General features: G+C 37.8%; 1 protein-coding gene across 2 annotated transcripts in view; it reads right to left on the bottom strand.

Annotated features, from left to right (window-relative positions):
- Window positions 1–16,981, bottom strand: part of PRKACB (protein kinase cAMP-activated catalytic subunit beta) — a 74,502-nt gene that overhangs the window by 13,520 nt on the left and 44,001 nt on the right. For both annotated transcript variants that reach the window (XM_064147898.1, XM_064147897.1), the window contains exons 2-4: window positions 7,259–7,320; window positions 6,162–6,290; window positions 503–601 (exon numbers count right to left, since the gene is read on the bottom strand). In XM_064147898.1, coding sequence (XP_064003968.1) covers window positions 503–601; window positions 6,162–6,290; window positions 7,259–7,320 — 290 coding nt within the window. The remainder of the gene's footprint in view (window positions 1–502; window positions 602–6,161; window positions 6,291–7,258; window positions 7,321–16,981) is intronic.

The raw sequence follows: 16,981 nt of genomic DNA, 5'->3' as shown, positions 1-16,981 counted from the left end.
GTTTCTCTACACACTGACTAATGCATACTGTCATCAAATGAGAAGCTAGCCTCAAAGTTTTTTCCTTCCTGGTTTAGAGTGTCATTAAGATTTGCCTCAGGTATGAATTTCAAGCAAAAAAATCTGCAGAACAAATTTACCATTTCATACACTGCTACAGAAATATAGCCTCTCGTTTCTCTCAAAGAAAGAATTACACCTAAAAGCTCCCTGTTGTACAGAAGCCAGTTCCCCTGGGAAATCTCTAAGTTTAATTTGGTTTATTTATTCATTTATTTGGAGATATCCTTCCAGTGATCATCTGGTGAACCGTGGTGTGTGCTAGTGTGCACACAAGTGCAGGAACTCCTGCTCAAGACTCCTGTCAACAGTCCCAAGTGAAGCATCTCTGAAGACAAAAATACTAAAATCACTGTAAGATTTAAGTTATATGGTTTAATATGTAAAGTTTGAGCACACACTTCCCTGAAACACAAACAATTTATTTCAAAGTAATTATTACCTTAAAAGAATACTCCAGTTTTACAAGGAAAGGAAAGTTCACCGCTTGTAATATTCTCTTTTCATTCAGTGTGTGTTCTATTTGCTTCAGTTTGACAACCTAGGAGAGGAAAAAAAACCAACAATTTTCAGTTGAAATGCAACATTTTATAGTTGTGGATAATTTTTTTCAACATACAGCAATTAGATGGAAACAAGCTTGTAACTTTAAAGATTAAAAACCTTATGGAGTATGAGTACATTTACAGTGTCAAGAGACGATTAAAAAGGTCTAACACTATTTTAAAGAGCAATATACATGCAATACAGTTGCAGATAATGCTAAAAATAGTGGGGTTTACTACGTGCTGGGTATAGGGATCAGTAACTAAGATATCTCAATATTTTCTTAATAATTTCTTGCTTTTGCAACAGAGATGCTTCTGCAGCAAGGTGACAGTTCAATAAAATCTTTGCACTTGTGACTAAGAAAGGCAAGAAATTGTGTCTCACAAGCTTAATTATGAATTTTGTTGAGTGAGAACAGGAGCTAATTCACTTGAATAGCTGTTCCAGAGTACTCCAAATTCCTGTATTCTCCCTTCTCCCTGCTGTGGGTTTGATTGGGGAGAAGGTGCAAAACTGCTTGCCCTACCCCACCCTGCAGGCTTGAGGCTTTTCCTGCACATGTGCTGACCTGTGTGGAAGCCCACACTGAAATGGGACTGGTGACTGGCTTGGTTTTCACGCCCAGTATGAAATGGTAAATGGACACTTTGTCTAGAAAAGCTTAAACACAGCAAGGGAGAATGTGAAGGGTCTTGCCTTGACAGAGTGCCCGACAGAACAGGTTCCGGCAGTGACAGAATTCCCATTTTGGACTGTGCCTGCATTTGGACAGCTCCTACCCTTTTTGCATGGCTCTTGGTTTTACACCGTCCCTCCTTTTGGACAGTTCTTCCCACTTCTGCACCATTCTGCGCAAAATTGCAGGCGCGAAAAGCTACTGGTGAGACCCAGACTGGCTACTCTTGGACCATATCAACAGCCACCTTTCTGGCTGTGCACTTTGGGCTCTCTCCTGCCATTATAAAGGCAGCGTTGCTTCCACGAAGCCCTGTCTTGTGGCAGTCACGTCTGGAGACATTTCTGAGTTTGGTGGTTTTGTCACTTGCCTTGGGCTTCTGATGCATGGACACACACCACTGTATATTGCCTGCAGCATCAGAAGGCTGCTTCTGCAGAGAAATCCAGCAAGGGATCACTGTCAAACGCCTATCTCACTTCCATGAGTAAAACTTGCTGTTCCATTAATTCTCTGCTCAGCCTGATTGATAGTGGGGTAAAGCTGTGTTTATAGCTTAGCCTTTTCCATATCCTGACTTCTTAAATCTCTAAATTTGCCCATAACATCATTTTGAAGAAATTCCCAAACTGAATCTGTAAATCAACTTAAACTAGTTTTGTATATAGTTTGGGGCAGGGTGTCCAGGATAATAAAATAATTCTATCCTTATAATTCCTGACTCAGCCACGTTAATTCCCTGCCTCCACGGCAATAGCTCACACATTAGTGAGGAGAAGACCTTTCACAGTGGGTTTTGCTTTTCTGTTTACCAAATCAGTTATCAGAAGTATTAAAAAAAATAATTATACCTTATGGCAATGCAGTACACTGTTAATCTGCTAACAAGGCAGGGCAGCAACTGGCAAAGTTGTGATTATTAATTAACACCTGGTTTCCTTGTCTTAAACCCCAACATTTCACAGTCTTCCCATTTCACTTAATCCCTATTGCACAATTTAACTCTATCTCATTTTGAGAATGGCATGATTTCCAAATAAAGTTACTGCCCCCCCCCAAAAAGGAGAAAACTGTGTTTCAATTACTCTTCTAGATGGCAAAGGTACTACCTACACAAGAAAAACTATAGTTTCTAAATAAATGTCACATACAAAACAAATACTGAACTAAAAATATTAAATCTCTTAAATCACAGATATTTATCAACCAAATACAAATTTTGCTTACATCAGCACATTTGTGGGAAGTGGCCCCTTCATTTGGGGCTTATCTTGGTCATCAGAGCACGCAAACTATTATTTTATCTTGATACTGCAAAGCATTCAACTGCCATGCTAAACAAGACTTTACTGCCCTTCCAATATCCTCTGGTTATATACTGGAGGGTGATGGTTGCAATACCATAGACTGAAGTTGCTGTTTAATGCTTCGTAACATCAAAGTGGAGTCTCAGATTAGTCTTTAATCACATTTATGCTCAGGCTATGTCCAGTGACAGCTTCCTGTACATCAAATGATGTCTGGTAATGCCAGATTTTCCAACAACTTCTTTTTGTCTGAGCTTTTATTAACAATATTCTTTTTCAAAACAAAAAATGCATAATGAAATGAGCCAAGCAACAGAATGTTAACAGCCTTCCTAAATGAAGGCAGACAAATAAGGGAAACTGCTGGCTACATCAGCATCTATCTTTTTTTTTTTTTTTTTCATATTCTGGTGAATCAAACATAAGATTGGATAACAAAGAGACAACAATATGCCTTGTTTCAAGTAAATGTAAGTTAAAACCTCTAGGCAGCCTGCACACTGTTTGATTTCAGGCATCTGTATGTCTTCTATAATATACAAAGTGACAGAAATTTGTTGTCCCTAAACCATCTCCTACTGATGATCAACTAACAGAAGTAAGTAATAAAAACCTGACATATTTCTAATAGAATAAATATGTATGTTAACTAAGTTGAGGTGAAAAAGTGTATACTGCATAAAGGAACACTTCAAGACTTCTGATGTAGACAAACCCATCTCATTTACTAAAACAAGACTAACATCTGGATGCAGTTTTCTTTCATTTTGTGAATCTTTTTCTGCAAGTCCACTGCAATTGTTACAAATGTGACCTTTTGCTTTTACCAGATAATTTTAAAACTATAGTTTTCCAATTTATTTTAGACTGAGATTAACCTTTTTCTTTAGAAATAAATAAATAAACACACACACACACACACACACACATATATATATATATAAAATATTTGACTTGGAGACCTGGAGCTAAATATTTAGTCTGGAAAAGATAAGACTGAGAGATCTCATCAATGTGTATAAATATCTGAGGGGTGGGTGTCAAGTGGATGGGGCCAATCTCTGTCTTATTGCTGCGGACCACTGAAAAAAGAGCAATGGGTATAAAACTTGAACACAGATTTCATCTCAACATGAGGAGATGACGATGATGAAGCACTGGAACAGGTTGCCTGGAGAGGTCGTGGAGTCACTTTCACAACCCGCCTGGATGTATTCCTGTGTGGACTACTGTAAGTGATCCTGCTCTGGCAGAGGGGTTGGACTCAATGATCTCTGGAGGTATCTCTCAACCTCTAACGTTCTGTAATTCTGTGACTATTTTTGTGGAAGTTTTCTGAAGCAAGATGTAATTTCCTAAAATGCTCCAGTGTCAAAGACTCTGTCATCCCTGCAAAAGGGTTCAAAGAGAAAAATAGCTGAAAATCTGAAATTTCCATGCAGCTTTGGGATGCTCATCACATCTCATGTTGAAGTAACACTCCCTGCAGGATGCCAGCAACCATACTGAGGTATTGATGAGACAGATTTCCACAGAGGTGGAAATGCCTGTCTTCTAGTTGTACTATACTGAAGTGTCTCCTGAATTTTACAGGATATATTCTTTCAATAAAGTTTAGAAACCGCTGTTAGAGGAGAATGCTGAAGCCGCAAACATTTGAGCTTTTCTGGTAAAAAACTAATGCCAGAATCAACACTGAAGTGGTAAGTTTACTTCAGTTTCTTCTTGTTTGACCAGTTTAGAGCCATGTTAAAAACATTATTCAAGGTCCAAGATCCCAAATCACATGTGAAAAATACTGAAACTGCAACTCAGTGGAAAAAAGTTCAATTATGTCACTACCATTACATCAAAATACTCAGGAATGTAAATAATCGAATCATTAAGGTTGGAAAGGACCGCTAAAATAGTAAAAAAACAACCATCAACCCAACGCTACCATGACTGCTAAACCATGTCCTGAAGTGTCATGTTTTCTGAGCACCTCCAGGGATGGTGACTCCACCACCTCCCTGGGCAGCCTGTTCCAGTGTCTGACCACTCCTTCAGTAGAGAATTTTTTCCTAATAATCTAAAAGCCCCCTGGGACAACTTGAGGCCATTTCCTCTTGTCCTATCACTAGTTACTTGAAAAGAGAGGCCAGCACTCACCTCACTATAACCTCCATTTATGTAGTAGTTGTGGTGGATTAGGAACTGTCCCCCTGCTACCTGAAATTTCCCAGACTAACTCAGACCCCAGAAGGGCTCAAAGCTACCTCCTCTCTGTTTTCCTCCCCTCTCCATCTCAGATAGACAAAAGCAGAAGCAAAGCAGAAGCCAGCAGCAGTCAGCAAAGCTTACATGTGAGCTGCTGAGATTAGAAGTGAGGTATGAAAGCAGATCAGGGTTAAAAGGAAGCTAATAGATTTAATGATACAGAGCAGAGAGAGAAAAGAACAGGGCAACGTCCGAGGACAAAGCCAAAGAACATTGTTACTGTTTTGACTTCTTATCCCTCTCAGCAAACCAAAGAATGAATGATTTTATTTTCAACACCAATGTTCCAATTAGGCTCAAACCAGCACAGCCGTAGAGAGCAATGTGATACCCTTCTCTTCTGCAGATTAAATCCCAGCTCCCTCAGCCACTCCTCAAAGACCTGTTCTTTAAAATCCAATGATGCTGAAAGTGCAAGAGTCCACGTGGATTCATCATGGACCTTGTGAGTTGCTGATTATTAAGCTCTTTTTGCCAGCTATTTACTACAATTTTTTTTCAAACAGTAGCACAGCTGTGTATCATGTCTACCACAGTAAGAAAAGATCTTATATTGAGGACCTTGGAATCTACTCATCCAAATAATGTACTGAAACACAGGAAAAACCATTAAAAACTAATTGCATTGATAAATTCCTTTAGAAATACTTCTTAGCCTTTATCAAATGACACTGCTTAATCTGAATGCAATAAGCTTAAACAAAAAATCAGGCTGAAGTAACAATACAGATTCAGACTAGAGCACTTGAATTTTCAACAGCTATTCTGCAAGACTACTGTTCTATCTATGAAGCTACAATAAATGTAACAGGATTATTACATAATGATGCAAACAAAAAGTAATACATCACGGGATCGAGAATGGAAATTATTCATGCAAATAATTTGTTACATTATAGTTCACAAATAAAATGTTGAGAATTTCTGATCCAAAGAGTTTTTCCAAGTTCTAAGCTATCTTGAAAGAGTATATTTTTAAATTTATTTAAACTGCATCACTGTGTTTTGCTTTTGCCTTTTCTTACAAAAGCTTAAGCAAAGAATTTAAACGATAATATTTTAGTAATATCTTGGACACAATTTAAAGCCTCTTTAATATGCCATCAATGTCACTGGCCATTGTAATGCTACACGATACAAACAACTGTATTTGCTGGTTAAAAAAGAAAGTCAAGCATTTAAAGCATCACAAGTATCCATGTATGATAAGCAAAAGCAGAGTAAGTGCAAGACAATTTAGCCACAGTTACCGTAACTTTGCCTACATCAAATTCTTTTGCATGAAGAAAAACACTATAAATTACACTAACCTTCTGTTTGTCCAGTATCTTCATAGCATAATACTGTTCTGTGGATTTATGTTTCACCATCATAACTCTCCCAAATGATCCTGTTCCAAGGGTTTTTTGCCTCTCAAAATCATCTAGGCCAGCAGTGTTCTACATGTATAAGGATATAATTAACATCATTTACAATCTAATATCCAAAGACAGTTTTAAAAGCATGAACTGAATTTATAAATGAAAACCGAGTTAAATTACATTTATTAAAGACAACTGTAGTGAACTATACTATTGTTGTAATTTCATGCCTGTCAAATTTTAGCATGAGATTTTACATTGCACTCATTAACACAGTGTAAGGCTTTAGCTAAATTGTATCAACATTTCTGTATTCTGTCCATAGAGATGACACATGCTTAATAACATTCAGCAGTAAACAGATGACAAAATTTAACAATGCAGATAAATAACCCCTTCAGGCTTCACAAAAAAAGAATTTTAGAACATTAAAAAAAAATCCCAAGATCTAGAGACAGTTCTATGTTAAGCTGTCTGGACAGAATATTGCTGAGTAATTTTTTTCCCATAATCGTTACCACAGCATTTTGAATGCTGCTCTAAAATCAACAATGGCCCCTTTCCAAAAAATCCAAACCTCCAAGTTCAACTCCAAAAAGATTTCTCTCTAAAGAGCTCCTTAATCTGCCCCCAGGCTCTATGCAGTAGATTCAATGCCTTAAAACGGCTTTAATAACATGGGGGAAATTATTAACAGGGCAAATTATAAATGTGCCAATGTTTATTGTTGCAAAAAACTCCAAAACAAAACAGCTAAAACATGCCAATATAATTTGAATCTTGTCTTGTTGATGGTGAGCATCTTTCTCTGTAAGAGAAACCCATTGTTCAGTAGGAGCATTTAAACAGATCAAATCTGGGTAAGACACTAGCCTTTGCTGATGAACTTCAATGACAAAACTGGCATTAAAAGTGAAAACTCCTTATGAAGTTGCATTATACTTCCCCCCCCCATTTTCTGTGTTGCTTATTACAGAATAAGACAATCATAACTTTATTAAAAAAACGCAAGAGAGAAAAATCTTGAGTGCTTAAGTGACTGATACCTGAGGAGGGCTCTCCCATTTTCTTAGAAAGTCTTCTTTGGCTTTGGCTAGGAACTCTTTCACTAAAAACACACAAAAAGAAGTACATTTAATTAATGTAAATCATGGATGTGACAGTGATGTTTTGTTAAAATATGTAAACTTCATTGCCAAGTTCTTTCTTCAAATCATAAAATGCTATATGCCATTTTCACCACATATGAAAGCAAGCACCAACGCCTCTAAAACTTGCACAGTCTCTCCAGGTGATCTCTAAGCTTTCTGGAGTAACTACATCATTCTACACAAATTCTTTAAACTACACCAGCTCTATTAATTCACAATACTGCACACGCAAGCAGGCTTTAAGGTGATGTAAGTCATTCTTAATTCAACTGGGAAAAAAACAGGAACACCTGATGTTTATAAGCAGCCATTCTGAAAAGACAGACTTCTTACCTATTTCTGTTAAACAGAAGTTGCATTTTCTTTCAGCTGATTGAGCGTAATGTCAATCTCATTGCTTTTTCCCCTCATCACCTTTATTTAAATGCTGTTTGCAAGCTCAAAGACTAAATAGACAGCATTACTGCAAGCAAAGACAAAGCACAGAGCTACAACAACACTGCACATTAGGCATGCCCACAGTCAGAGAGTATGTCTTTTTCATATTGATCTTCCATTGAAATTGGTGGAATGCATAATAGCAGAATTCTGGGTGACTGCTTAAAATGTGCACCAATATTATCAGTTCTTCAGTAGTTCTGAACATCACTTATCAGCCAGATCAATGCAGATTACTTAATCTGCAGTCATAAATGGGAAGCATTTCAGACATTTATGTGGTTCTGAAAGTCAAAGAATCAAGACAAAAAATATACTGGATTTGGGTTCTCTGAATCATTTCACATAATATAATGCAAATAACAGTGGATTTTCTGTATTGTGATGTTCTGCCACAACCAATTTCTAGAAATACTTGGCAATATGCCATCATTATTCTCATCAATATCTAAATACACATTTTAACAACTGTATTTTTACCTTCTGATGCTTATAAAAAATAGGATTATAGGGGCTGTAACCAATTGTTTCATGAACTGGAACTTTTGTCTACAGAGAACCCCTCAGTTTGTATCAAAGAAACTACTTGAAACTGGTACTAAAGCTCACTAACAGATATAAATATTTTTGTGGGTAATCAGTAAAAATGTTTGACAGGCAATTTATACCACATGGACAAAATATGTCATAATTCATGCCTGATGATCCTTCTTCCATTAGGAGAAAAGAGAAAGATCACTTGATAAAGTGATGACTATTGGTAAAGTTTTGAAAACACCCATTTATGTCAAAATAGCATGAACATTATTTTCTCTTAGTGAGAAGAAAAACTAAAATGAGCATTGAGTATACCAGAAGGCTATGCCTTCAAACTTGTGGCTGTAGCTTAGAAAAAAACTTTAATAATATATAGCATTCCCAAAACACAGAATAATTGGTCTTATGTGTTCATGTTACTACAGTACATAGATTAAATAACCCTCATGCTGTCTCCATTGTTCACATAAATATTTTAAGTGTCCATGTATTTTGCACTGAAATATAATTAATAATTCTAAAGATATACAGTGACATTTACATGTAGTCATCTTTCTTTCTGTTCTACCTACAGAATAAAGAATACTCTTTGCAAAAACAAGTGATGCAGCTGGAAATATTCAAATTGTGGATGCATGAGAAAAAAATCTCTCGTTTCTAGAGTATCAATAAGCCACAAGCTCTCTTTTGATGAAACTGCTACCTTATCTAGTTTACTTTGGCTCTCTCTTTTTGGAAAGCAGCACTGAATATGTATTTTCAAAATAAAGCTACCTAATAGCACTCATTTATCTTAAAATTGCTTTTTCAAATAATTTCGTGTTCTGTAGTGTGTTCTGTTATCCTAATGAGAAAGGGTTGGACTTGATGATCTGTGAGGTCTCTTCCAACCCTGATAACACTGTGATACTGTGTGGAAGTGGGACAGGCTGTGTCTGGTTCTCACTTTTAGAGATCATCCAGGCCCCTAATCACAACACAAGTGCAGCAGGTGGCTTCAAACAGAATTTAGGCAACTTAAGTGCATACACTTCAGTCACTTCTGAACTGAGAATTTGAAAATTCTGGAAAGTATCCTTCAATCACAAAACATTAGCTCTTACTACAGGAGAACACATTTCATTTCTATGGAAAAAAAATGTATGCAAACTTGGTAGTAGTGGCCATTTGCTTTACTGTGATCATGCAATCAAAGAGGTTTATTAGATGATGACTTTGAGTTTTCCTCAAGTGCACATTTTTAGCCACCTTACATTGCGATGATTTTAAAGTGTTCCTAGTGTCTGTGACTTTGGGCACTAATGAAAGAATAAGCATACCAAAAGTCTCTATAGGTTCCCCAAGGGTTTGCAGGAACATTCACCCACACAGATGAGATGAAGAGAGGAAAGAAAGAGAAGACAAAAAAAAAATTATGCATTTCCACAACAAACACATAGAAAACAAATACATTCCACCCTTTCCCCATCCCACTCAAGAACAGTCCTTTCCCACACAGACAGAATAACTCATGCTAAATCACAGAATGTTTGAGCAAAGAAAAAGAAAAAAGGGCAGCTAAATTCGGTATGAGAGAAAGATGATGCATCACAGAAATAAGCACAGCTTACAAAACTTCAGTTGGCATTCTTAATAATCTGTTCTAAGACACACACATATCCACCGTTGCTAACAAGAGTGTATCTATATTTACTGTCGCATGCTGGATCACAACAAAGGCTGCGATCCAGCGATCTATTTAATACTTTGTTGCAAAAGACTTGTGTGAATTGCATGGCTTGTGGTTGATAGCAGAAAAACGGCAAGCAGTCTCCAGAAAAAAAAAAAAAAAATCAGTCCTGTTACCACCTGACAACAACAAAACCTCTTGAAAAAGGGTTCTGCACAGCTGAAGTTGCTGTGTGCAAGCTGCAATGCACATGGGAATCCTGAACAATCACCACACAAGTACGATTTCATTTTGTAAAACGCTGGAAGTAGAAACAACACCCCCAAGCAAACAGAAAATCACACAAAACAACAAAAACATCAGAAAGAGATGTTGCCAAATAGGTTCCCATAAATACTGAAGAGAGAGGACCCCTCATGTATAGCTGAGCAAAATAAAGATGCAAGGAGTGGATGCAAAAACCAGCAAACAGACCTTTTTCAGACTGGTTCCACTGGAACAGAAGTTGGAAGAGAAAGGAGTTGAAACTAATGGACGAAAAGCTTTTGCTCAAGAAAAGAAGGTGCCAGCAGGAAAGAGCAAAGCATCAATAACAGCACAGGACCCAGGAAGGCTACAGCAGTGGTTAAAATAACTAGATGCATCAGGGAGGACATTAGCTGCAACTGCAGAGGATGCACCAGCGGTCCAGAGGCAAGCAGAAAAGCACAGTGCAAACCTAGCTCTCCGAGAAGCAAGAGCAATTGTTGGCAGGAGGGACAAGTTTTATGCAATGCAAACATCCAAATCATAGAGTAGGCAATCCGGGCAGATTCAGAAGAAGGTAGTAAGAAAGGAGGTAATGATGAAAGAGTTAAAACTGAAAGACTTCAAGCAGGTTTGTAACTTTGGCCTGCTTCAGTTCAAACCCTGGTCACAAGAAATGCTACAGGTGCACACAGAGTGGGACAAGATGGAAGCTATCCTCTTGTATTATCACAGGTGGCCTGAGACTGGGTTTGTGGAGAGCTGTACTCGGAACCAAGACAGCATGGTGAGAGGCAGGAAAGTCTGCTGGAAGAGACTTCTGAAGGAAGTTCAACTCAAGATGCAGAGGTGCCTAAGTAATACCATCATACAAGGAGCTGTTAAAGGCCAGAACAAAAACCAAAACCCAAGCAAATGACAAAACTCTACCACACACAAAACAAAAAAAAGACCCTGGACTCATCCCTAAGTGGCAGGAAATTATTAGATAACAATCTATTCATACAATGCACAGTATTTTTCTCTATTAACTTTTGTATAAAACTTTAGCAGGCTTATACAAAAATATTGTTAACATAAGAGGAAATATCCTGAAAAAAATTAAAATGGTTAGGACCTCTCAGTTGCAGAGGTGCAATGACAGCAGAAGGAAAGAGGTCACAGATGGAGCAGCCCTGGAAGAGTTACCATGAATTACTTTGCCTTTCTCCCACCTCCCACTTGCACTCTATTTGTTATTCTCAAGCACATCTCCCACAAGAGCCAGCAAGCCAGACTTTTTTTTTTTTTGGGTGGTGGTGAAGTTTTTGGATAGGATTCATGGCAAGGAAGCAAGAACTAAACTGATAAAGACTAAACACTGGGCACCACTACAAATCCCCATCTGCTGTGCTAAATGCCAACCTCTGCTTGATATTTAAAATGCCCTTTATCAAAATACAATTCAATTTTTGCTCCAAAACTGTAATATAATCATTTTAAATCTGGAATTAAATAGGCTATTTAATTAAATCTCCAAATTTAATTGAAAAACGAATATTTTCATAAAAGCAGTATTTATAGCCTTAAACATTCTTGAGATGTATATAGATGCCTCAGTAAATCTTGTGGTTATGGTACCATATTTCAGAAGCAAGTGAAATGCGTATGATTCGAGTTCTAAGTTCCATTCTTAGACTATTAACCTGCTGTCTTAAAGGTATTTAAATTTCTCTTTTGATTAGCAAGAATAATACTCTCAAGGCTTACAACAAGATTCCTCCACCCTGGGCAAGTGTTTGAAGATGAACATAACTAACATAGCAATGATACACTCAGAGGAAGTACCACGAGCACCTGTTAACATTTTAATAGCTGGGAAACCCTTCAAAACACAAACTAGTAATGTATCACTGAGACTGTTACAAGAACAAAACACTTTCTCACAATATCAAAGCAGCAGGTTAAAAATATTCTAGTGTGATACCAGCCTGGTAGAGGGCAAGTCAGTAATTTCTTACTACATTTCTGACACACTGACTGCACCCTGCTTGTGAAAAGTGACCACCTATGGTTTTGGCTTGCTTCTGTTCTACGCGTTACTATGTCACTAATACTAGATTAATAAACTCTACACCAATTTGGCATCTCATCTATCAAGTATCTGACTTTGTTTAAATGCTAATTATGATAAAAACAGGTGATGTAGAGCACACTAACTTACCAGCAGCTACAATGTATAAGAACCTTTCTTCAAGTTTAAGAAAAAAAATAATCAAACCAAATCAAAAGGCAAACCATAAAGGCAAAACCCCAAACAAGATAAGACCTCAACCAAAAAAACCCCAAACCAAAACACGGACCACTGCTAAAATAAAGCCTGAAAGTTTGTGGTAAATAAATGATCATGAAAGAACTATTAACTCCATATAAGTTTGCTATTAAAATGGTAGTGCAAATAATATAACTGCACCTTGTAAACACTTCTATGGACTACTGGAAAGGACTGATAGAGGGCATAGAAAAAGGGAGAGGAATAGAATAAACAGCACGTTAAGGTCTATTACAGCTGAATTCCTGAAGACTAGAAGGGAGCATTAGAATGTGATTTTGAAGGAAAGACATTCAGAAATTATCTTACAATGTGCATAAATTTTAAGACACAAACTGTTCTCAACCATTACAACTCAAACTCTGGAACACTGGCAAAATCTTATTTTAATCCTGTCCATGATTCTGAAGTCTTGAGCTAGACAGTATTTTGTCAGCTTTATAAAAGCAAATTTGCCACAGTCAAGAGCTCTATAAAGAGCCCAGATTTTCTTCCTTTAAGATGCAAATTAAAGCTGAAGTCTTACATAATGTTCACCTCTTTACTTGACTGGCTAGACAGCAATAACCTGCACATGAGATGTGACTGATTTAGACAAACCAAAGCAGAAGCCAGGTTTCCAGCTATCAGAGGTAACAACTATCTTTCTTGAATTCTGAACAAGATACTTTACTACACACAACTGCAATAGTCTGCCTGCCTACCTTCTTCCTTCTATTTTTATTAGAGATACTAAAATGTATTTGATTTCCAAATCAAATTTTCAGTCTTTCCCCATGATTCTTTTTCTCTAAGTACTGGTCTAAGAAGAGGCAAGCGAAGCCTGCTAATGCCAAAAGTACAGCATAATGGAGATCCGTCTTGGGGGACTGACCCAAACCCAATTAACAAAGTCACTTAAAATGCAAATATCTGAAATTTTGTTTAACACCTCCCCCCAGTTGCATAATATAAATATGTAAATTTATTCAGTCACAAACAAAATCAAGTCTTGTAATAACTACTCTGCTCAGCAGAGCTGTACACAGACATGTGTCCCATTCAACAAAAGTCATTCCAGCAAAAATTAACCCAGATGAGAAAAAAAAAAACTCTGCTGTCTTTCTCTCTCTCAGAGAGAACCCAGATTTAAGGCTCATAAAAAAAATATGTATTAACATATCTTATTAAATCCCCAAATAACTGGTTACATGCAAAAATTCCTAAAGGCATATGATGGGTTAATCTGAAAACTTAAGCACAGGACATGAACTAAATTATCCTGCATATTCTTGGTGGGTGAGAGCTGCTCCATCTGAGTATTTTGGTCCTCCTGGGTGGCACATCTTTCTTTCATTCAAATGAAAGCATTAATTTCAATCTCTTCTTGTGTGATTGTACCTGGGTTTTTTTTTGTTCCATTTCTCAAAACTCGCCAGTTAGAACCGGCATTTAGTTCTGTAATACATTAAACTTTAGTCTAAGGAAAGGAGTGTCTCTAATACTTTTTTCCTGCCCTTGAAGTGTTCATTAAAGGGGATTATTCCAGAGTGGCAGAGACAACACATTTCCAAATCTACTTCCTTTATTGCAATAATCCATGCTTACAAGTCCAGGAAATCTCGGTTTGGTTTGTTAGACTGCAGTTCAGTGCTATGTATGGACAGGTAAAAACACAAAAGATCCCTAGTCCTGTTCTTCCACAGCCACTTACTTCTTTCTGCTTCTCTGTCATGACCTTCCTTGAAAGAGCAAAAACACCCTTGTGGCAAACCACCTATCCAGGTCAAGGAATCAGGCCAAATTGAAAAGTCATGGATAGAATGCAGGGGAGGGCAAGAGAAACTAATTTTAATCCACATCAGCTCCCAGTTCTTTTCACCACAGGAATGTTTCTCCTGGGGTCATGGATGAGAGAAATGATGTGGAAATCGGCTAACAGGTGAATTACTCCTTTTCTGAAGGAGTGCCAGTTTGTAACCGTGTACCATGATCAAGCAAGTATAGTACTGGACTACTGAAAAAGCTGTCAATAAAAATTCCAAAGTTAAGCCATAAATTCTCAATTACTGTATTAGGAAAGATAATTCTATTAACATTTCAAATTAATAAATAGCTTTAATACAATTACTTCCAAATGCTGTACTTAACACTCCCTATATACAAAATTTGTTCATCCTGAAAAGGTTATGTGAAGAAATCTTTACCTGTAAAATCCTTAATTATCATATAGTGAGGTACTTTGTGAGCAATTAGCAATTAAGCTTAATTTGTTTAGTTCTGCTCTTTATAGTTGTAACTCAACTTTATCCAGGCAAGTAGTCTAAAACATTGCAACTACCACAGGACCTACAGGTAAAAGGATGATGAACTTCCAGTGTGAACTGTGACAGGAATAACATTACAAACAAAACTGATAACCATGTGAAAACTTTGGCAATTCAAAGACCTCATTTCCATGGTGCATATTTCTATGGTTACCATGTTGGGGGAGGGGGGGGGAACAAACAAAAAAAATTAAGAATGCGTTCCAAGAAGAGAATTTTCTAGGGTACTACTATAAAGTATCTTGTATATATATGTATATGTATCATATCCTTGAGCAAAACCTTTTTAGTTGTAATAGTTAAATACAAGCAAATAAAATAATCAGATTTGTCTTTTACAGTCAACCCCACATACTGAGCCAAATGCACTGTTGTGATGCTGGTTAACTCTCCTCCATGCTACTGCCTCACTTGCCCTCTTTGTGAAAATTTAGTAACTGAGTAGCTATCACTGAGTCTGCTATATTATGGTTATAATACAGAAACTGTAAGCCTAAATCTGCAGGTAGTTAGTGTGGACTACATGTTGCCTATAAACTGCCTGCATGCCAGCAATGACACTCTTAATACTAGATACACTCCTGCATAAATCTATTTTCCTTTGAAAGCAGTCCACATTTTACTAAACTCATTTGTTCCTTTTAGGCAAACTAAATAACTGCACAAGCTGTTCACTATACAGATGCATTTTACAAATTACTTGAAAAAGGCAACTTGTTTGCCTTTTTTCCCCCCCGCTCAAGTATTTCACACAAGGCATCAAAATAACAGCCGATATACCAGGCTTGGTTTAACTGCACTCATGACTAAGTCCATTTCCCACAAAGCTAACTTTATCCCAGTAATCAGATTAACAAAGCTTCACAAATTTTCTGGTGGATAGGAGGCTGAAGATGAGCCAGCAGTGTGCCCAGGTGGCCAAGACAGCCAATGGCATCCTGGCTTATATCAGGAAAAGTGTGGCCAGTAGGAAGAGGAGGGAGGTTATTCTTCCTCTGCACTCAACATTGGTCAGGCCACACCTTGAGTACTGTGTCCAGTTCTGGTCTCCTCAATTCAAGAGAGATGTTGAGGTGCTGGAATGTGTCCAGAGAAGGGCAACAAGGCTGGTGAAGGGCCTGGAACACAAACCCTATGAGGAGAGGCTGAGGGAGCTGGGGTTGTTTAGCCTGGAGAAGAGGAGGCTCAGGGGGGACCTCACTGCTGTCTACAACTACCTGAAGGGAGGCTGTATCCAGGTGGGGGCTGGTCTCTTCTCCCGAGCAACTAGCAACAGAACAAGGGGACACAGTCTCAAGTTGTGCCAGGGCTGGATGTTAGGAGGAAGTTCTTCACAGAGAGAGTGATTGGCATTGGAATGGGCTGCCCAGGGAGGTGGTGGAGGCACCGTCCCTGGAGGTGTTCAAGAAAAGCCTGGATGAGGCACTTAGTGCCATGGTCTAGTTGACTGGCTAGGGCTGGGTGCTAGGTTGGACTGAATGATCTTGGAGGTCTCTTCCAACCTGGTTGATTTTATGAATTCTCACACACATGTGCAAGAATCAGTAAGACATCTTCACAGCTGTCAGGGTAAATCAGAAAAATAACTCTTCATCTTTCTACAAGATTTGAGCTTCTCACACACTGCTATGCTGATGTACCTCCTGGAGAACACACGTTCGGTATTTACAGGAAAGGCATGCCAGCAGTAACTAGCCAAGCAGGGGAAGTTCATTTATAACCCTAAACAGCAGAGAGACAGACTTCCTGAATAAGGAGGTCTTATGTAAATAAACACATTTCACAATTCAACGTATCAAGTGAACAAGTTTTTGTTTGCTTCAGGATAAGGGCAAGGAAAAAATAGGTAAAAGTGTTTACTATCCGTTCCAATAAAGAATGAGACTTTGGAGAAAAATTGGTTAGTGCTCATTTGGCTAAAAGGGCAGGCATAAAACCTGCACAGAACTGAGTTGCAAATCCTTACCACATAAAACCCCCTAAACTGTGTGAATTCTAGTCAGCAACTAGAATGAACAAATGAAAACACTGCAAATATTATTTATGTTACAGAACTGTCTCTAAGAACCTCAATAGTCAAAGTCTGGAAATTGCTGTTGTGAACTTTGGCC

Source organism: Pogoniulus pusillus, chromosome 8 (genome assembly GCF_015220805.1).
Source record: "Pogoniulus pusillus isolate bPogPus1 chromosome 8, bPogPus1.pri, whole genome shotgun sequence".
Taxonomy (NCBI): Eukaryota; Metazoa; Chordata; class Aves; order Piciformes; family Lybiidae; genus Pogoniulus; species Pogoniulus pusillus.
The sequence above is the reverse complement of the archived record's forward strand: the minus strand, read 5'-3'. Positions and strand labels throughout refer to the sequence as shown.